Source organism: Leuresthes tenuis, unplaced genomic scaffold (genome assembly GCF_036924035.1).
Source record: "Leuresthes tenuis unplaced genomic scaffold, fLeuTen1.0.hap1 SCAF_3, whole genome shotgun sequence".
Classification (NCBI taxonomy): domain Eukaryota; kingdom Metazoa; phylum Chordata; class Actinopteri; order Atheriniformes; family Atherinopsidae; genus Leuresthes; species Leuresthes tenuis.
Window position 1 is genome coordinate 26,457,560 of NW_027325357.1, and position 22,822 is coordinate 26,480,381.

At 38.0% G+C, this 22,822-nt stretch overlaps 1 protein-coding gene across 2 annotated transcripts; it reads left to right on the forward strand.

The window, feature by feature from the left end:
* Positions 1 to 952: 952 nt before the first annotated feature.
* On the forward strand, positions 953 to 21,572 carry mitfa (melanocyte inducing transcription factor a). 2 transcript variants are annotated; one of them, XM_072382832.1, is made up of 9 exons: positions 953 to 1,036; positions 15,984 to 16,196; positions 16,287 to 16,382; positions 16,481 to 16,589; positions 16,996 to 17,079; positions 17,336 to 17,392; positions 17,583 to 17,658; positions 18,338 to 18,485; positions 19,852 to 21,572. In XM_072382832.1, the coding sequence occupies exons 1-9, from the start codon at positions 1,022 to 1,024 to the stop codon at positions 20,251 to 20,253; spliced, it is 1,200 nt and encodes a 399-aa protein (XP_072238933.1). In that variant the 5' UTR covers positions 953 to 1,021; the 3' UTR covers positions 20,254 to 21,572. The 2 variants fall into 2 exon arrangements, with proteins under 2 accessions (XP_072238933.1, XP_072238934.1); XM_072382833.1 differs by lacking the exon at positions 16,996 to 17,079.
* Positions 21,573 to 22,822: the final 1,250 nt, after the last annotated feature.

Consider the following 22,822-nt stretch of genomic DNA (forward strand, 5'->3'; position numbering starts at 1 on the left):
AATTGGAATTTCCAACTTCCAACTAGAGAAAAAAAAGAAAGAAAAAATGCCAGATTGCATTCTTTGGAAATAAAACATAAGGCAAAGTGATGGTAAAGCATTAATAGCTAATTTTCACTTTAAGTTGACAACACAACTTCTGATGACAGATTGCTACTTAAAGGAAAGCAAAAAGCTAAACCAAAAGGGTTCTGACTTATGAGGTACAGTGAAGGCAGCATGATTTCAACTTGAAGTGGGAGAGAGTGGTGTAGAAATCCACAGTAAATATGACTGGCTCACTAAATGAGATTTCCAAACCAAGATGTCCCACACACATTGATATGGTTGTTGTGTTCAGAGTTTTTGAAATGGTAATGACTTTAAGCAACCAAATATACGCTCCCATGGACAACAAAGTAGTGTCACTATTAGCTATTGCAGTTTTAAAGGCAACCATTTTCCAACAATCATTTCATTATTATTTCAAAATATTTTATTCAAATCACTAGATATGGCTGTGGGGATACATTTCTCTGTCTCATGTTGCCTAGACTCCCTGAAACATAAATGCATTTTTCACCCTCATTGGCAGAACAATAACATATTCTTAGTAAAAGAATCCCTGGCTTCCCTCTCACTCAATCATTACATTGTACTCTACTACAATACCTCATATTGCTCTCAAACTCAGGATGGCTCAGAAAAATGCCACAGCCTGTGCATAAGCACACCAGCAAGTTATTTAGCCTGGCATGTTTAACTCCTCCCTCCGCTCTTTGCCCTTGGGTGGGCTGGGGTCTTCAGCGCTCCCCCGGACCTGCATGGCCTCTCCAAGCACCATCAGAGTTTTCAGCCTTTACTGGCCACGACTCCACAGGTCCAGCTGAGAGAGGAGCTAACGCTTGCCCATCATCAGGGTCAAGAGCTCAAAGAGGACCGTTACAGGAGGAGCAGTGACCCTCTGCACCACAACATCCACCACACTGCCACTGCCTACGTCACGCATCCACCTGGCCGACTCGCTGTGAGCCAGACGTCCATGGAAGTCCTGAAGGTAAGCCCATTTATTCTGTTGTATGCTCATATGAGTGAATCCAGCAGTGGCAATGATCTGCAGAACAACATGGTGATGGATGCTCTCTGCTGGAACCTCGATTCCTCATCTGACTAATTTCTAACTTCTTTAGATTACAAATTCATCGTGACTGCGGATTTTTGTTTTAGAAATGAGTGCTTCAGCTCCTCTGAGACAAATAGAGTTCTTTGAGAGGGGACTATGTTAAATCCATAGGGGGGATTATCTCTTGAGAGAATTCCTGTTTCCAGACATTTGGCATGCAACTCATTTAATCCTATTTGCTCCACTACACTGACATATTTTCATTTGAGTCCTTGTATGACCACGTGGAACGTAATAGCATGAGAATATTGGGATGTTTTTTACATAAAAATATATTAATGACATTTAAAACCAACATTGGATCATGAAGATCAATGTGTCTTGTCATATAATCAGTTTTGAGTTTGGGAAAGCAAATAGTCACAGAAAATTCCAGCTGTCAGACACTTTATATGTAGTTGAATGCGCTGGGTTTATTGATTTTCTGCCCAAATGAGTTAAAGAAAAATATCTTCATCATTTACGCTAATTTTCACAGATATGCATGTGATGTCATTAGCTCTGATACGCTCTGCAAGATACGAGTGTTGTTTCTGCTTTTGGGTGATTTACCTCTCCAGTTTGCACATGAACTGTTGACTTTTTTTTTTTCAGCAAAAGTTTTTTTCATATCTAACTTTTATTCATTGATAGCCATGCAGCATAGTTCCTCAGCTCTACACCACTTCAGCTCATTTTAGCATGAAAATTAAATCCTGTCACAGTGGTGTTTGGCACGTGGCTCTCTGGTTCCACATGGTTTTATGTCTCTGCGTCACTATGGTTATTGTTGTTTTTGTTATTGCGAATGATAACTCTTGTGAAAAAGCTTGTGTTTTCTGCTCTAAATGAGGCTTACGCATATGTATAGATTTTTTAAAAAGTCCAAGTGTTTAAGGAAATAATTTTTCCAACACTGCGTCATTTAAATCATAGATAATCCAGACATTAATGTCAGTTTTCTAGGCAAATACCTTTTTACAGAACCAAACCTGTCTGTGGATTATTAAAGAACCCCCCCCCCCACACACACACACACACACTCCCCTTGTGAAAGCCATGCAGTCGAGGCAAGATTATCTTAGAAGTACCAGGCAGAGCTGCTCGACCATGGAAGTGAAAACATCAAGCTCAGACGAGGTTGTCTAAAACGGGAGAGTGACCCTTCATTAGACATATTACCTCTGACCCCTGTGAGAAGTAAAGCCAATTCTGAAGACAACAGCAGCTGCTGCTATTTTACACTCAATATATAAGTTTACATTCAAGATAGGCACATGATTCTGTTGAATCTGGACTTTATTAGATCAAAACAAAAATTCCGACATATTACACAAGTGTCCTTCTGAAATTAAAATGTTTATGAAGGTATATGTGTCATTTTGCCACATATTGCAGCAATTGGGTTCTGAGTGTGTTAAGGTAACAATGCAACTGCACATGCTTTATCTGCTTTCCCTGTCAATAAGCAGGCCAAAATCAGTATCCAAATATGAAAAAAAAATGAAATGATGCAACACTTCTTCTTATGTGGTATTTTTGTCTCATATGACATTGTGAAATTAACTACAAGCATGACTAAAAAGTAACAGTATATTTTAAAAGTTCTTAGAGTTTAAGAGTTCAGAATATAAAATTAATTCTGAAAGTGTTTGCAAATGCTTAAATAAATTTGCCCGATGTTTCTTACAAGGTAATGAATGCATCATCGGAATAAGCTCTCATAGCTCCCTGTAAAAATCAGGTTTAAAAGTGGATTTGGGGGCGTTGGGTAAAGTCTGAGAAGGTGAAAAACTCATAATGTCTTTAAGACTCTACAGCAAAGAAACTGTTACTGATGCAATTGTATAAAAATATGGATGCAGTCAGCTGCTTTCAGACTTGAAGTCAGTGTTTTATGTGTCTTAAAGTGCAGCACCACTTTAAGTGCTGGTTCCAAACATCTCAAGCTCCAATAGACTCCCATTAAAAAAACATAAACTTTTCTCCTGAGATGCCAAGCCAGTTGAGTCAGTATAGTATTTCTCTCCTTGATCAATGTGTTGAAGGTCCTTATAATTCAATGAATTTTGTCCTCAGAAATAAATATATTTCTGCTCTCAATACTCACTGTACAGCTCCACCTTTTTCTCCAAATATGGCCACTTAGTGCTCCAAAGGCACCAAATGGCACCAGCCAAATGCTAAACTTGAGGCTTCAAAGGGCATTTTACAATGCAATTGTTACATCTATCTTTTATATACATCCATCCATTTTCTATACCTGCGTAATCCAATTTAGTCATTGGGCGAGAGACAGGGTACATCCTGGACAGATCGCCAGTCAATCACAGTCTTTTATATACAGTTTTTTTTGTAAATGTACAAATTCTACACAAGATATAATTTCAAGCATTTTTAAGTATGCATACAAGTGCATGTATACTGTCCCACAAAGAAAATGGGGGGATGTTTTCAAGCAGTAATGAGGACATTTATAGAGGTTGCATATTTTGGAAATATACAAGCTCTAGTGGTTATGTGAACAAGTGCATTTCAAATTTTGTGTTGATTTGTCACCTCTGTTCTTAACAAAAATGTCAGTCGTAACATAACACTGGCATTGTTAGAAAATTAATTTTTAGCTCAAATCAAAATCCTTTCCTAACCACAACCAGGTAGTTTTACTTTCCAGACATACACAGGTTACTGTGTATGTTTGCTAATTCAAATTGGTAAACGATGAGTTGAATCAAAAGAAAAGAGTGAATAAATAAGAACAAGTACACTTTTACATTAAAAAACTGCATATAAGGTTGAAATAAGGGGGACGTGTTGAAAAACACTATAGATGCTAATGATAATTTTAACTGCGAATGCTAGATCAATGTTGATAAAATCTATGTGTCACCCATGGTTTCCACTTACGTGTTTGCTAAACTCAGGAAGTTTTCAAGACAGTCTGTTTCAATCATAAACAAGTGAAACATTCCACAAATATCATGCTGTGTGTCAGTTTGCAGTTTTTCTGAAGAATGGTTTAGCTTTTTTTTGTTCAGCTTCCAGACTACACCACAGTGGGGAGAGTTTTTTTTGTTATATGTAATCATTAGCCTTCTTAGATTGTATTTTTCATTCTATGAAACATCATCTATGATTTAGCTTCAGTAACACATTCTCCCTCCAAACTTAAACATACACTGACTGTTTTCAAGGTATTGGTTACCCTTTATTGTCATTTTTTGACAAGCAGGGAACTTGCTTTACAGCTGCATATTGCCAGTTATACTCTTACACCAGTGACTGACCATTCAGCTGCACCAGTAGTAAAGAAATGTCATTGTGCTGTGCTTGCTGATCACCACCTAGCATGAAACACTTATAGCCATTGGAAAGAAGAAAGGTAATACTCATGTGACCAACCTTGGAACTGCTGTTTTTCAGTTCCATCTTCTCATTAATCGATTATTTTGTTTTTCTTTGCTACTCTTTTTTACACATCAAAGTGATTGGTTATGGTTAGGCAGTAAGAGTATGTGAATATGATTAGGCACTGGTAAACATTGGGTGACAAAAGTACTGAGTTGAGTTAAAGCATTAAAAAGTTCTTGGCAAAGGTTCAGATATCATCTTGGTTAGGTGTTAAAATAGACTAATACATTTTATTGGGGAAAGCTTTGCTGATATTTTCCACATTGTCATGGTGACGTGTCTTGCCACCGTTACCAGACTGGAATGCCCAGTCGGAAGGGAGAATTGGTTGTCATCAGTAGTTGCGCTGGATGGTAAAAAAAAACTAACTCTGGCAAACGTGTGTCATGAAATTGTAAAATTAGGACAAACAAAATGCATTAATAATGGAAAAGTTGCAACATGTGTACCAGTGAGCTATGACAGGGAGCATAGATCCTGTGATTAGTTCACCTAAATGGAGGACAGTCGTATATAATAGTATTAATTACAGCTGTGTCTTCTCTATGAACCAACATTTCTACTGTGAAAAAGGTCTATCAATTGCTATTTAAATGCTTTTCCAGATATTGCTTATTGTTTCACAATCCCATCCTGATATTCCCTTATACTGCGTTTTTTTTCATGTTTGGATGAAATACTAGGATTTCTCTATACCCTATGACTATATAATTTAGTATTATTCCAAACGCTTAATTCTCCACAACATCACCTGTCAGATGCAACAAGTAATGCTTCAATTATGTCCCTCAGTCGGACTCTCTTGTACAGTATGGGTTCTTAATGTTATATCTTAATTATTTCCAATGTTCTTGGCATAATACAACATTTTCAGTTATCTCAGTCAATACACATAATAGATATTAAACTATCATTTTATACACTTTATTCAGCTAACACTTTAAGAGGCTGATACCTTTTTCATAGCATATATAATCTTGTTATTTTGGTATTCTGGTAAGGTGACTCAAATTTGTATTTATTAGTTTTGCTATAGTCAAATGTTTGTATTTTTTCAAAGTAAGAGGCAAGGCTTTGGCCTATACTGAGCATCGCTAAATGTTCCCTGAAAATTGGGTCGATGAATTTACTCAACAAAGATACCTAAAAATGATCTGATGGTCTTAAGAAATCGCAGACTTTAAAAATCATCAGATTCAATTCCACGTGCAGTCGTTGGTGGTTTGCACTGACCTTTGCTTCAAACTCCAGGCACATTGAGCTAAATAATGCTACATCTTTGTACTCCTTGATTTTCGGGGTTGGCCTAAACTGAGCTGTAGCCAAGCTAAGAGAGAGTCTTTTGTTGATAAAAACCCATCCGAGTACACCTAGAGCTCTGTTCTCAATTTCCAGTAGCCAGTAGATGCTTCAAGATAATGTTTTCAAAGAAAGGGACATGTTTCTGCAAGTTTTAAAATCCACATGGAGAAATTTTCATTTTTTCCCCCCACTGTGTAAAATATGGCTTCTACTTTCTTCAGAAATGCACTTCATTTAGTCAGTTATGATAGTGCTGACGTGTGACCATTGGCCTTACTGATAGAAAAACAGTGCCCCATTTCACTCTGTTGTTGCATTTTTAGAGGATGGCATAGCTCTGCATCATCTGTGATAGTGGGGCTCTGTGTTGTTTATGTTGCTGCTAAATTAAGCACTATTGTCTGTTATTTAAGCAAGTGCATGTTCCTTATCCCACAGTGGCTGGACAATGTGTCTTATTCTTGGAAGAGGATGTCACATTCATGATAAAGTTACCCTCAGGGTCGGTAGCAGAGAAGACACTTCTTTGTCCCAAGCTCCTCCTTTTGATAAAGTGGCCTGTCTCAGCTGTAGCTGCAGACAGGCCGCTGTTCAGAAGTGTTACTAAGGGCATTAGGCAAGAGAGCAAAATATGTCTCCTCAAGGCAGTGGTGGAACTTAGCATGCACTGTAGTTTTTTAAATGCAAATAATTATCTTATTCACTTTGGTACTTTGTTTTGCTGCCTTTTGTTGGGAGCGAGAGAGTTTAATGTTCTGGAAATTTAACATTCACTCGAATGTTGGCACTTTACTCACGTGGGTGTTTTATATGGATTTCATGAGAGCAGTGAGGCAATTGGGGGAAGCCTATTCAATGGCATGAGGTATATGTCAACTGAGAAATCACAGTTCATATTATTGATCATTTTCATACTGGCAATTTTTTCTGCACTAGTCACTAAAGTGTACAGATTGCATTCTGTAGATGTCGATAGTTCACAATAACTCTAACGAAAGGGGTTTTGGAATTTGAATTTTACAAATGTGAAAGAAAGACTTTAAAGAAAGGCTTTATATATCGGAAAAAAGAAAAGATCTTGTGATTCTCCAGAGCAAACAGTATGTGAACTCTTGTTGAAAGTAAACAGTGGGCAACGGTGGAAGCGTTGGACTCCTCAGCGATGCCGGCTGTCTCTCAAACAATTTCATTGCACTCAGAATCCGTGTGCAGCAGCTGTTTGCTCTGCACAGAAGCATTTTAAAATGCTCCCATAAGATGATCAAAAGAAGTTCATCTAATTTTTTTTTTTAAAAAGAGGCCTTTGTTCTTAATTTTATATGCCTCTTTACTGGCAGAAAAACAATGTTTGACCTTAACATTTCATCACATTTTTTTTTTAGCAGTGTTGTTTGTCAGTAGAGTTTGAAAGAAAAACAACAATAAGTTTAATAAATCTACCAAAAAATTTTTTTTTACATTTGTCCAGAAAAGGCTTTTCATATTGCCAGTTTTCTTTCATCAGCAGTAAGAGACACACTGGCTGCACCAATAGTGCATCATTTACAGAAAAAACATATTTTATAGTGCTGGGTTCTCAATGTCTAGTGGATGTCTGCCAGCCTCTCCACACAGTCCCCGCTGATGATTAATGATGAGATATCTGTTTTAATTCTCCCGTAGTCTATGATGAGTTATTTGGTCTTTGAAGTATTGATGAGCAGGTTGTTGGCCCTGCACCATGTTGAAAGCCGCTCCACCTCAACTCTGTATGAGTTGTCCATTGATCAACGTCAGATGTCAAATTTCAGATGTACTAACTAACTGTGCCACAAACTGTTCTCTTTGTAAGGACAAAGTGGCTGCTGCCTCGTCCTTCACAACCAAGTTGGACATTTTTCCTATCGACTGGTCAGCAACCAATTATAGGTTTGGAAGCCAGTCGAAAGCCACCAGGGTAACGTGTCCCACTGAACCCACAAGCTATCCTTTAAGTAATTTAGTTAACAAGAGCTGCGGTGCGAAAGCATGCTGAGCTGTTTGATGAGAGACATTACAACTGTATTGGAACTGGCTGGTAATCTTGCTGTATACCACCTCCCACTTTTAGGTTCAAGTTTGACATAGATCAGCAGCAGTTCACTGAAGTCTCATCACGCAAATATACAGAAATCTTGCATCCGCTGACATGAGGGGTGGTGAAGATCGATGCCACGCCCACTGCCAAAGAAAGCAGGGCATAGTCTCTGTGGCACAATTGGATAGCGTGTTCGGCTGTTGACCAAAAGGTTCTATTAAATTGAATTGAATTATGAGAACATGTGATAAAGACATATTTCAAATTATAATATTTCACTTAGCTCAAAGCACCAGGGTCCATCAGTACAGTCTTCCACTGCATAAATAATACTGTTTAGTATTAGTAGGACTGCAGCAAACAATTATTTAGGTAATCGACTTTTCAATCGATTATTCCATTGATCGATATTTGAGTAATTGGATAAAAAGTACTTAAAAGAGTAAATTTTACATTCTGAACTAGCTTCTATGTATAGTCAAAATTAGGGCTGGGCAATATGGCGTGTAAATGTATTTTTCTAAAAGTGTTTATCAATATGAGACTGATACCAGTACTATGGAACACTAAGTATTTGTTTTCCTACTGTCTCTGCTTTCATATATTGTATTTTAATGCAGCTGAAATCCTAATAAAGCCTCTTGCTTACTTTTTATCATTGTCTAATGTCAGATAACACAGTGAATCAAATAGAGACTGAAATAACACAACTTAAACAGCAGTATCTGATTTTACAAATACAATATCCTCTGATAAAATAACTTTTGGCAACATGTCTTTCTTGTTTTGATTTTACTTTCTGTATATATATGTGAACTAGGTTCTCTCTGCTGAGATACTATAGCATTGACTTCGTGCTATTGTGGTAAACTAATTTGGTTTTACAACAAACACACTGCACGGTATTTTTGTTTTTCTTTTGTTTGAAACAGTCCCTAACTTTAGATATTTTTTTCTTCAGTTTCCTGCCATCATATCAAGCTCGCTACAAACACAAATCGTACGCACATCCTGTGATGGTAATGACCATGTGGAACAGGGTGAACACTGAGCAGAACATATACTATACTGCCTAAAGTATTCACTCACCCATCCAAATAATTAAATGCAGGTGTTGCAATCACTTCAATGGCCACAGGTGTATAAATTCAAGCACCAGGGCATGCAGACTGCTTCTACAAACATTTGTGAAAGAATGTGTCGCTCTCAGGAGCTCAGTGAATTCCAGGTGGTATCATGATGCCACCTGTGCAACAAGTCCAGTCCTGAAATTTCCTCCCTACTAAATATTCCACAGTCAGCTGTCAGTGGTATTATAACAAAGTGGAAGTGACTGGGAACGACAGCAACTCAGTCACTAAGGGTAGGCCACGTAAAATGACAGAGGGGGTCAGCGGATGTTGAGGTGCATAGTGTGCAGAGGTCACCAACTTTCTGCAGAGTCAGTCGCTACAGACCTCCAAACTTCATGTGGCCTTCAGATTAGCTCAAGAACAGTGTGTAGAGAGCTTCATGGGATGGATTTCCATGGCCAAGCAGCTGCATCCAAGCCATACATCACCAAGTGCAATGCAAAGCGTCGAATGCAGTGTTGTAGAGCACGCCAGCACTGGACTCTAGTGAAGTGGAGACACGTTCTATGGGGTGACAAATCACGGTTCTCCATCTGGCAATCTGATGAATGAGTCTAGGTTTGGTGTTTGCCAGGAGAACAGTACTTGTCTGATTGTATTGTGCCATGTGTAAAGTTTGGTGGAGAGGGGATTATGGTGTGGGGTTGTTTTCAGGAGCTGGGCTTGGCCCCTTATTTCCAGTGAAAGGAACTCTGAATGCTTCAGCATACCAAGAGATTTTGGACAATTTCATGCTCCCAACTTTGTGGAAATAGTTTGGGGATGACCCCTTCCTGTTCCAACATGACTGCGCACAAAGCAAGGTCCATAAAGACATGGATGAGCGAGTTTGGTGTGGAAGAACTTGACTGGCCTGCACAGTCCTGACTCAACCCGATAGAACACCTTTGGGATGAATTAGAGCGGAGACTGCGAGCCAGGCCTTCTCGTCCAACACACTCCTAAACCGTGTAGAAAACTTGCCCAGAAGAGTTGAAGCTGTTATAGCTGCAAAGGGTGGGCCGACGTCATATTAAACCCTATGGATTAAGAATGGGATGTCACTTAAATTCATATGCGAGTAAAGGCAGATGAGTGAATACTTTTGGCAATATAGTGTATCTGGTGAAGTAAACGATGCATTGAAGAAAATAATTTCCATCAAGGATTTTCTTGTAATAGTGTTATTTGATTTACTTTATGACTTGTTTCAGCCCTTGTGTTTAGTGCTGTAAAGTTATTCAAACGCACGTTAGGTAAAGCATTTATTTTATGTTCATGTTTCAAGAATGCCAGATTGAAAAGAAAAATCATGAATAGGGGAAATGGACCTAAAGAAAAGGACAAAAAATCTCAGCTTGAATTGCTCATATCAGTGTATTTAAAACAAAGCCCATGTGTCTTTCGACGTCAGAGGAGCAGAGAGGCAAAACATTTTTTTTTTGATTAGTAATAAGTTCTTCTGTGCTGGTAGTTTTATAGACTCACATGTCACATTCTATAAATCTGTTTCCTCAGAGAATACTTAAAGGCTCGTGAGCACCAGATGTTGTTTTTTTTTGCTGCAGTTTTTTCCAGTACTGTGCATCAGTTTAAACTGTAGAGTTTCATAATGGTACCTGTAGATATTCATGAGAGAAAAGACTGAGCACAAAGTGTTTAAAGTTCATTATCAACATGTAGGTCATACTAACTTTTTGGTAACTTTGAACACTACATTCATTTTCAGTGGCTCTGTGTAGACATGTGCATAGTGGTTCATAGTTAAGCACAGTCCATCACAACAGGAGGTGTGTATTGCAGCTGCACATGGCTCAAAACAATTTGTATAATTTTTTTGTTTAGTTTGTTTGTTTTGCTTTGTGATAGGTTACTCTCACACCACCAGGTGGCTTAAACCACCACCTGACACCTGTTTGTTCTTCAAAAAAAATTTAGGCTTAAAGAAACAAGAACTTGGTCTCACCACCACCTTCATTTACCTGTAATATCTTCATTTATCACACTGCCCAGAATTTCTGTTCAAACACCTGCTCATTTCACACTATCCAAAAAATAAAGCATTCAAAATTTAATGTTTAATATATAAATGTCTTTGGGACTACTGAAAACATAGATTTGTGTGCTGTGGTGTGATAGTTTTACAGATAATTGCTAAAAGCAGGGATGAAGAAGGCTTGTGTGTTTCCACATTTCAAACATATGATATTTATATCTCCTTTAGAAAATGTAGGTTTACATTATTTGCAAATTATTGCATTCTCCTTATACTGACATAATATTCAGTGCCCCAACTTCTTTGGAAATGTTCTCATAGTTATGGCTTACTTGTCTACCCATCCATCCACGTTTCTTTTTACTTGCCTTTAGTGTGATTTTAAAGCATTTTGTCAGAAACTGTACTGCAGCCATCTTTTTATATTTCAACCCACAATAAATGTTAACCATCCTCCTCTGACAAAATGCCCTGAAGAGTGGCTGGTTGCCAAGGAAGTGGGAAACACTGGAGAGCAGAGTGGAGCTGGTTGAGAGACATGAATGGATCTGTTTCTTTTCAGGGGTCAAAGAGTGACGACTATCTTTTGAGATGTTATTGGTCCTAAAGGCATGAGTCTAAAACACAGACCCATGTGCTTTTCTTGAGAAGGTAATAAACCCCTGTCTCACAAAGAGTCTATGAATAAAGTGAGCACTGGGCTCGCTGTAGGGATTAATGCAATACATCCCTTGTTAATAGTTCCCTTTCAACTCAAAGGTTTGGCTGAAGGAAAAGGCCAGCCTGCGAAAGAGAGACAAAGAAATGCTCTACTATGAGTTTACAAAGAATGCCTTTTTCAGTTTTATCGTATCAACCTCCGCCCAGCCAGGGGGCATTACCCCTGTGTTTGTGTTCACCTCTGCAATAGTGAATTTTTACTAATTCAGACAAAGGCGTGATGCTCTGTTAACTGTTCTTGCAGCGTTGCACGAGATGCAGCAGCACATGTTAACTTTAATAGCTGCACGATTGATAACACTTCATCACGCGTAAGAATCCTAATCACTAGCTTATGTATACTCAATGGTTGTATTACAGAGTTTGAACTGGAGAAGAATTTGGCATGGCTTGGATGGTATCCCCAAATGGAATATTCATTAAAACATCTTCCTGAAAAAGTTACATTTAAAGTGATGGCGAAAGGAAAGCACACACAGTTTTTCTATACTATTGCATTCTGTATAAAATGCCTCAAGGAGCCATTTTAAACAAACGGAAATTACTTTCTTTGTACACTGTCTCTTTTATCCCCAAATCAAATCTTCTTTTGAAATGTAAATTGAGTTTACAGTTCAAAATGAAAAGATAGGTTTGTACAAACTTGTGACTGGTATTCATGAATATTAATAATTGAATACACATGAAGGCTAATTTGTGCCTAATAATTGGAAGTTGGAAGTAATTGATAAGAAGATGAAAACATTTTTTAAAATAAATTTGTCTATTGTCTATTGTAGACTCAATAATCAAGACTGTGCTTCTTCAATAAACAAACCATGCGTTAAAAAAGTTCATGTAGGCAATAACAACCTACAATTATTTATGTAAAGGTAATATACAACCTTTGGTGGTAACGAGTCCAACTACAACTTAAGATGATGATCGTACAGTATAAATCTTTGCTATGGCATTTTTACAATGCATGGTACTGCAGAGAACAGTTCAGCTCCGCACAGCTCTTCCGTGCTTCATTTTCCACAATGCTCAGTAATTCGGCTTGTAATGGGCGGGATCAACCTTTTTACGTTTGCATTGTGTGAGAAGTTGTGTCAACACAACAAGAACAAATCAGATAATAATAATAACATGCTACTATCAACCATGAAAAACAACCAAGAAAAAATTGAAAAAAGCGTGGCTTACTACACCATGTCATGAAATATCTGCATTATTCCAAACCTTGATGTTTTTTAAGCTTCAACAAGTAGTTTTGATTTCTAACCTTAAGGAAGGGATGCTATTGCCTCAAGTTAACCAGGTAATGACACAGTGTCATGGCAACATGTCGTTGTGTTGACATGTCACAAAAACAACCATCAAAATTACCTCTATAAAAGTGATGGTGGCATCAAAAACAAAGAACCGTGATTGTTTTCCAACCCTAATCAAGTAATGTCATAATGTTTAAACTCAACCAGGAAGTGGCAGATTTGTTTTGGTTAAATGTTGTTGTGTTACTTACTGGATGTAAGCAACAAGTAAAAAAAAAGTTGCCATATCTGGGTGTTGAACTAGCTTCCCACGGTTGGCTGCACAGATAAAAACGTATTTGAATGGCCCAAAAGGGTGTCAATGGGGTCTAACAGGGTCAAGGAGGCATTACACACTTACCTATGTGTAATGCAACTCAAAAGACAAGAAAGACAGTAATTCAGAGTCACTCCAAATATTCCTGATTGTCAGCTTGGTGTATTAAGCCTCTACAAGCTTGTTAGCTTGTAAAAGGACACACTTTGAGAATGACTTTTGCTCTGGCATGGAAACGCTGATATGAGTTGTATTTCCCTCCTGCCACCTGTAAGGGTGTTAGTTCATAGGACACCCAGAAGGGCTGTAATTAAGTGTGCAAACAAACAACCTGTGTGGTTGTTCTGATCAGAGAAGCTGTTGCAACAAAATTGTTGCAGTTATAGGTCTTTTCTGTAGTATATTCATTCTGTTTGCTCCATGTTTCACTCCATCCACTCAGTAGAGGTCTATGCTGCCCCTCCCTAATGACTTTTTCCAACAACCACCTACTCAGCTCATCAATTATCACCCTGCTATTAGTGAATGAATCAGTACACATATCTTCAATTTACCGACTTTCATTTACTAACTGTCTGTATGCAGTTTTATGTCTATGTGTAACTTGTGCCTTGCTTTTTAAAAACATTTTCCCAGCTCTTTTGTTCTGGCTCAGTCTTTGTTTGCCTCTCAGTTTTTTCTGTTCTGAGTTTGCTCATAGTGAGTAAATCTCACTTTTGGTAAGATTAGTAAGTAAAGTTTCCAGGAAGTAATACTCAATTACTGCTGCAGAGAAGAGAGAAAAAAACAACGCATTGAACTGAATGTCCAAAATAGGACCAGATTCCATCTTCTTTGTTTGCCTGTCACTGCACATTTTAGACTTACTTTTTAAGGAAACCATATGACGTGAAAGGCTGTGATCCCAGCATGCTTCCAACAGTGCTACTCTTCCACTACGCTTCTCTGGCCACAACATTTTTTTCCAAGTCACCACACCCTCAGGGCCCCTTGCAGTGCACCACTGATTTACCACAATCAACTGAATCACAAAAAAAAAATCTAAAAAAACATTGGTAGAGAAACTTGTTTTAACAAAGGCTTTACATTGTGCAAAGAGTACTGACTTCGAATGATCCAAACTACATTCAGAAAATCAAATTCAACACATTTTCCTCACATTTACACTAAATTTCTTCCCAAATCAAATTGTTCACCTTTGCTGTTGATGGTTAAATACAATTAACCACTAAAAGTGATGGGGTTAATAAACACAGTATACATTTTGACTCTCATATGGCTGGTTTGTAGAGTAACACTGGTCTCAGTTGTGTTTCTGGTGCACAGAACAAATGATTTTTTATACTAAATGAGCAGAACTAAAGGTTAAATGTTAGTTGGCCTTAAGCAAACTTCAGTTTGCAGACTGCTGGCCAATCAAGAGAAAGACTCCTTTGTAAGCTGGTGGTCGTGACGTCAAATGGTCTCTATAAAGACATAAATTCATAGTTTAATCTGGAACAACGCAGCAATGGTAGGATGAGTCTTGATGTCCTCCTCCATTTCCTAATGTGCATAACTAATGAGCCTTTTGCCCTGGATAAATTAAGCAGGGCTTTTGACTGCTCTCAGATTTGCATGAGCTAGCTTGCTGTCCACTGCCTAGACGAGCAAGTTAAAGGGATTATATACCGAATGAGCGTTATTTTTCTTATAATTTCATTCTGAACTAACAACACAAAATGCTGGAGATGCTTGAATACAGTCACTATCAGGTGAGATGGTTTTCCTTTCTTTTCTTTCAAACTAAGTTTTCACTGGGTAACAATATATTATTTGAAAACCGAGAAGTAAATTGACAGGTGAGTGGACTGCATTTATGTACAATCGCTCCAGTCCTCTTAACAACTCTAATTGTTTTATGCATTTCACCCATTTACATCTAGCTATCATTTGTGCAGCCCTTCTCAGTCTATATAGTGTTTTTTTTTCAGCCTATGTAGTGCTTTTCTTTTCCCAGTTCATGTACACTCACACATGGATGAGTTTCATTGTCTTGCCCAAAGGAAACCTCGATATGCAAAGCTGAGAGGACAGGAATCAAACTAACAAACTTCTGTCTAGCAGACAATAGCTGTAATTTCTGAGCTCCAGCGGTCCAAAATCTCTCTGAATAAAACACCATTTTTAATGTGTATAAATACAATGACAGTATTCTACCAAACCTTTATGTATAACAAACCACAATTAAACTGTTGGAGGTATTTGAACAAAATGTCAAGAAAAGTATACAGAATAGCCTTTATGTTGTTTGATGAGTTGTTAGGAAGCTGCCATAAATTTATTTTGGGTCATTCGATCATGTGACTCAACTTATAAAAGAGAAACGTTTGCTATGTGGTGATTGTTTAAATGTAATTTAAGGAAAAATAACATGTTTTGTTAAATTATCAGTTATGCAAGGTTAGAAAAAGATGGCTTTTAAGTCATTTCATGTCAGTTCTATTCATCAGACATGAGAATTCCTTTGGAATAAATCTACAGCCTTTGCTGTTTTTGATTATTATCACATGAGGTGACAAAAAAAGAACTACACAGAATGTGTATATTTTAATGGAGATTACCACACATTAAAAAAGTTTTTAAAAAGTCTCATTTTTGACTTGGATCTTTTGTTTGTCTCGTTCATGATCGTAGGTGCAGTCCCACCTAGAAAATCCGACCAAGCACCACATCCAGCAGGCTCAGAGGCAGCAAGTGAGGCAGTATCTTTCCACCACTCTGGGTGGTAAAGCTGGCAGCCAGTGTCCCAGCCAGCCCTCGGAACACAGCATGCCACCCGGGCCTGCTGGCAGTGCGCCCAACAGTCCCATGGCTTTGCTCACTCTCAGCTCTAACTGTGAGAAAGAGGTACACCTGTTTATTGCTATATCATTTCTGACAATCAGACACCCTACAGAGCCTACACAATAAGCTAAATGTTTTTTTTGTAACGTGCAGATGGATGATGTCATTGATGATATTATAAGCTTAGAGTCGAGTTACAACGAAGATGTTCTCGGACTGATGGACCAAGGGCTCCAAATCAACAACCCGGTAAAATGTTATCTCTTTGTCCTCTGGTTCAGTTCAAATTCACAACACAGTTGTTCTTTAGAAGTGTGCATTATAATGACACATCTATGATACTCTAGCTCCCTGTGTCTGGTAATTTACTGGATGTGTACAGCAATCAAGGGCTCCCACTCCCAGGCCTCTCAATCAGCAGCTCGTGTCCACCCAACATTAAAAGGGAATTCACAGGTAAACTGCTGACACCCACCTACCCAATTCATTAGTTTTTGCTTGATGTTATAAATCTTGGTTTATTTGTGTATGTTCTGTCCAGTGCACACAGTGTTGTAAATTCAGATGTGAAATCATTTGAAAGTTAGTTTAGGAAACGTTTTGATCCTTCCTGTGCTCCTTCTTTGTCTTTTGTTGAAACATGCTTTGAAATACTCACTAACAAGTGTGTATATATATGTGTGTGTCTGCCACCGATAGAGTGCTTGGTCAGTTATGCTGCAAATGGTTTTTAAGAGAAAATCGCAGTTGTGTCAGAATATAGAAAGTGAAAGGATTACCGTAGACAAATGTTGATATTGTGTGCAATTTGGAAGTGCGCAAGATACTATCAAGTCAATGATTTGCCAAATAATTACTCCAGCTCCTGGCATGAAGCAAGTACTGGACAAGCCTGGATCCTGTGGCCAGTATGAAAGCTATCAAAGGCCAGAGGGCTTTCCAGTAGGTAAGCAAAGCCAAATGAAGATGTTGCCCATCTGATTTTCAGAAACTGTGTGTTAAGTATTTTGTGTATGACTAAATCGCACACAATAAAAAGAAAAAAAATCTGCAATTACAAAAACTTTGAAGCTAATTTCCGCTTCTTTTTTTTTCTCATTGGTAGTGATTAAAAGATTTGAAAGATGATTGCAAAGTCGCTGTATGCTGTGGACTTGCTTTACCATTTGTTTGACTGATACCAATCCCTCCTTGCTTCGCAGAGGCTGAAGTCCGTGCTCTCGCAAAAGAGAGACAGAAGAAGGACAACCACAACTTAAGTAAGTCAGAATCAGAGTTTAATATAGATAATGGTGTGACTACAAATTGTAAAAAGTATTTAAAAACAGTAAATGGATTTTCAAATGTCACGATGCTGGGAAAAAAAAGTACTCAATTATGAAATTATACTTCGTGTTCATTATTTTTGATACAAGCTGCTGTTTTTTTTGTGTACTCTGCCAATTTCAGTCGAACGAAGACGGAGGTTTAACATCAATGATCGCATTAAAGAGCTGGGAACTTTGATACCCAAGTCAAATGATCCGTAAGTATTTTTGTGTGTATTTGGAGAGTTTTCAGAGGTAAAAGTACTGATTACAATGCTTCACAACTTTCTTAAAAAAGTAAAACCCTTCATACAGGATGTTATGGAAGTTCAGTAAGAAAAATTAACTAAAAATACAAAAAGCAGTTATAACCACTGCTGAGAAAAAAAACCAAATCTTTACTTTTTTATATTATGAAATTACATCATTAATACGATACAATTTATGATATAAGCAGTACTTTATAGTTGAAATTGATGGAGTCCAACAGCTGAGGGTTACAACTGAATAATTTCCCAGTGTTCAAATGTACGGTACTTAAATTAAGACACAAACAATTTCCCCGCTTTTACATCTTTATTTATTTAAAAATAAAAAAAAGAACTTTTATTCACAGCAGTTTCTGAGAACAGTTTTACTCAAAACATAAAATTCCACCTCAATGCATTTATATCTAAATCACTGATATATCATTAGCTTTTCATAGATCTTTAAGTAAAGTTTAGTAAAAGCACAGCATTCCAATTCTTTTTTTCTTTTTTTGCTCATCACTGAATGTGTCCTGCTCTTTAAAGTGCATGACTTATTCCCTCAGATGAACCGTAAAGAATCCTGTGTTGTTCTGGTCAGCTGGTCATCTGCCTCTGACTGTAGACCTTTGTCTCCTGTATACCCCAGAGACATGCGCTGGAATAAGGGCACCATTCTGAAAGCCTCAGTGGACTACATCAGGAAACTACAGCAAGAGCAACAGAGAGCCAAGGAGCTTGAATGCAGACAGAGGAAGCTGGAGCACGCAAACCGCCATCTGATGCTTCGTATACAGGTGGGTCAAGGGACAACAGCAAAGAGGTTAACTGATGATCCTAAACTGGTCTTAAGGTGAAGTGTGATCAGTCTCAGCCATTTGAGCTCGCTTCAGTCAGCTCTGACAGCGCAGTCTCATAACGTAACGTATAGTAGCTGTGTTGGTCAACACTACAAAACGTTGCAGTTTGACAACCCCAAAATAATTGCACTGTGACTATGTTTTTCTCAGTCTTTTTCCTTTGTCAGAACAAGGATACAGCTTATGTGGTGACATATACTTATAACATCTACCAGCTATGTCATGACGTTCACCTTCCACATGTCGCTGCACAGCAATGACCTCCACCTGCGACACAAGTTTCACACTTGCTTTTGTTCACTGCCCCGTGCAAGAGAACACATGATCGCGATCCATCTGACACAATTGTCTGGTTGGTCTTTTCACGGTTCTACTTCACAGTCACTTGCAATTCCTTATTACTTTGCTGTCATTCACAATAGTTAGAGTTAGAAATGAAAGGAATGAGGTTAGGTTAGTAAAATAGACATGGTTAGGGTTTACACGTTTTAATGTTCATGGATTGCAGTTGCCATGATCTTATATGGACGCTCCTCTACACAAATCACCGGCCTCATGATACATTACCATCACCCAAAATTGTGAGTCAACTGTGTGGAGATGTTGAAAAATACCTATTACATGTTTTTTGTGTGTGGTAAACCATGAACTTCATTGGTAATCATAACAAAAACAAAAAATCAGAGGAAAAAAACATTTATCTCCAATTGTTTTACAGAGGTTTTGTTCTACACCACAAGGAAAAACATACAGAATTATGTACAAATGTGTAACATTAAAAGACTGAGTTAATACAGCTGAAGCTCGTGTCCTGGTTTAACTGTCTGTGCTTGCTGCTGTGACCAGCCCTGAATCACTGACGCTCCAGCAAGGAGAAACATTTTGCTCACTTAATCTTCCCTGTGCTTTGATTAAAGAGATATACAACAACAGTTTTAGATGTTTGTAGGCATATGTTATCTCTAGACCAAGCCAGCATGTTTGCTTGAGTTTCCAGTCTTGGTTCTTGGCTTAGGTAACATTGTCAGACTATGACTGAACTGCAGCAATAAAAACAGAAACCTGTTAGCCAAGTGCTTTGGGCACATGCCATAATGAAGAAAGAGCTACCAAAAGTAAGTTCCAAGTTCGTTCCTGGGAAGACCGAATCAATGTGTTAATCTGCCTGTCTAAAATAGGCTGCAAAGTAGGTTTTAACCAAATTGTTTTACATTCTAAGCTGCAAAGTCCTGTGTAAATGCATTTTTCCCCACCAGTGTGGTCATACATTTCAGTGCATTATCTACATAATGTGTTCATCTAGGAGTTAGAGATCCAAGCCCGGGCTCATGGTCTTACGGTGGTGCCATCCACATCTGTCTGCGCATCAGAGCTGATGGCCCGAGCCATTAAACAGGAGCCCATCCTTGGTGACTGCCCGTCTGAGCTCTACCCACACTGCTCAGCTCCTGACATGTCTCCTCCAACCACGCTGGACCTTAACAATGGTACCATCACCTTTGACCAGATTCCTGCAGATGCCGGAGACCCCGCCCCCTTTGGAAACTCCAGGACCTGTAAAATGAAGGAGTTGGTAAGGGACAATACCCTCGGGCCAATTTCCCCAAGTGATCCCCTGCTGTCCTCAATGTCCCCGGATGTCTCCAACTGCAGCAGCCGTCACAGCTCCAGCTCAAGTATGGAGGAAAAAGAGCATGGCTGTTAGCCAAATCTGACACCACCTTAGTGGATGAAAGAACTTAAAAGTTTTTTTTTGTTTGTTTTTTTATCTTGATTGCTTTTTATTTTCATTCATTTTGGCCATGTATTGCTGAACGAATTTCAGTTTTAATGCGAGCCAAGACACTTCAGTTCCTGTGTCTATACTTTTCTTTTTATAAATGGACAATTCCGAAAGACAGACATGTAATTCACATAAAGACTGCACAAATGAAAACTTTTCAATGTTTAACCTGTTTATTTTTTGTAGTATGAATTCAACAGTCCATCACAAAATGAATACCATTCTGAATGTAACAATGCATTGGTAACTAAGTGTGTTTTGCTGAGGTAGAGATTGCAGGTGAATGCAAAAAAATATTAATTCTCATCGTGCTCTGTAATAATGGCTGATCAATTATTGAGCGTATTGAAAGTGTCATTATTATACTGTACTATCAATATTTACGATGTAATATTTTTCTTTTAGTCACAGAAGGTTCCTTTTGTTTTAAGTCCAGAGGTGATATAAGCACCAAATATAATTGGATTTGATCAAATTGGGTCAAAATGGAAAAACCTAGTTCTCATATGATACATGATAATAGTTTGTTAATAAAGAATGTAAAATAAATATGAATGCTGGTGCTATCCACCACAACTGTCAAAGTAGTATATGCCAATAAGCTGTGGAATTCATGCATCTAGCACCTTTTGCATGTTTAGTTGAGGGTGCAGAACTTGGCAGTCAGCAACCTAGAAAAGGATATCTTGATGCGAAACATTATCACAGCGTCCATTTTTTTCAAATCACAATATTTTCCTGACCGCCTTGTTTTTAAGACCTAACCATAACTCTGCCATTTTAATTCCTTAACCAAACAGGCAACTTTGTCAAAGGGGTAAGTTTTTAGCTTCAGTTTGAAAGAAGAGAGGTTGTCAATGTCCCACTCCCAAGAAGGTAGCTGATTCTACAGTAGGGGAGCTTGAAAACTGAAGGTTCTGCCTCCCATTCTAATCTGGAAACAACCAGTAGACCAGAGTGCTGAGAATTAAGTAATCTGGTGGGGTGATATGGAATAATAAAATATTTGACATGAGAAGGAGCTTGGCCATCAAGAGCATTGTATGTAATGAGAAGGATTTTAAATTATTTTCTAAAACTTGAGAGATGTGATATTTCTTGGCAGTACCAGTCAGAACTCAGCACACAAGTTGGCATTTTGGATCAACTGAAAGATCTTCCGGGAGCCAGCTAAAATGGCACTGCAGTTTGCCAGCCTACATGTGACACAAGCATAAAATCACTTTTCATTGTCACATTGAGACAAGATGGTCATCATACAAACAATCAAAATGTGACTATTTCACAAGATGCTGTGACATTTTGAAAAAAAAAAAAGAAAATTGTGAATAAATTTGCGTGACTATTTCATGTTTTTGCCCAGAGATTGGGTTGGTTATATGCACACATGAAAAAGTGACCAGTGCGGCTTTTTACACCTGGTATATTTTGTGATTAATGCACCATACCATACATATCTCATTTCAGTGCCCTTAATCATTGAGGTAGGGCTGTGTTAGCTTACAGTGCTGGCATATGTGAATAGTCAGCGTAGAACCTTTTGAAACACATGGTTAAAAACAATTTAGCAAAAAACATGCATACCTCTATCATAAGTCCAAGTTGCTAGAAACAAATACATACAGGGTAAACCAAAAAAATGAATTCTTTCTCCCAGAAGAGATTGAATAGATTACTACTTCTGAAGAAGTTCATGTTCAAATAGTCAACATGTGGTGGTAGTTCAAGGTTACTTTTTAAGCATTTCTCCTAATATGCAGACTTTCTGCTGTCAGGAAGCGATTAATTCTCATCCAAATTATATCTCACCAATAAGTTTTACTGCCTAAACCTAACAAAGACATAGCAGGAACTAAAAAAAATAAAGAGACAAAGTTAACAAAGTCAAAAGATAAGCAGCTTTGTTGGTTTTACCTCACACACTTCAGTACAAGGAGGATAAATCCTGTGTTTAACCCATCTATCCACAACAAGGCTCTACCACTAACAATGCTCTTCCTGTAAAACTTCTTCTTCCCCCACATGTTTGTTTTTTATACAGGTCTGTTATTCCTGTGGAGGTACAGTGTATTCTAAAGGTGTGTAAGTGAAATTGACATACCAGCCAGTGTTGTCTTTTATTAACATTTCATCTTTTTTATTGCTGTGGTATAAACTGGGTTTTTAATCCGAATTTATGGTGAACTTGAGTCAACTTTTCAGGAAAATTGCTCAATAAAATGCAAATATATGTATGTTTCCAGCAAATACAATTAGACAGGGATTACATTTGCAGGGAAAAACAGTAGATGGTGCTAACTTTCAAGCCAGAACTGCAGAGGTACAGGATGCATCAGGATGATGTCATTAAAAAAAGCACTCAATCTTAAGTTAAAAAAAGCGATAAAAATGGCTGGCAACAGAGAGCCCAATGGACAATTTGAACTTTTAAACATCAAATATTATAACCACAGGACGTGCTCTGGGAATAGTTACTGTAAAAGGCCCATGT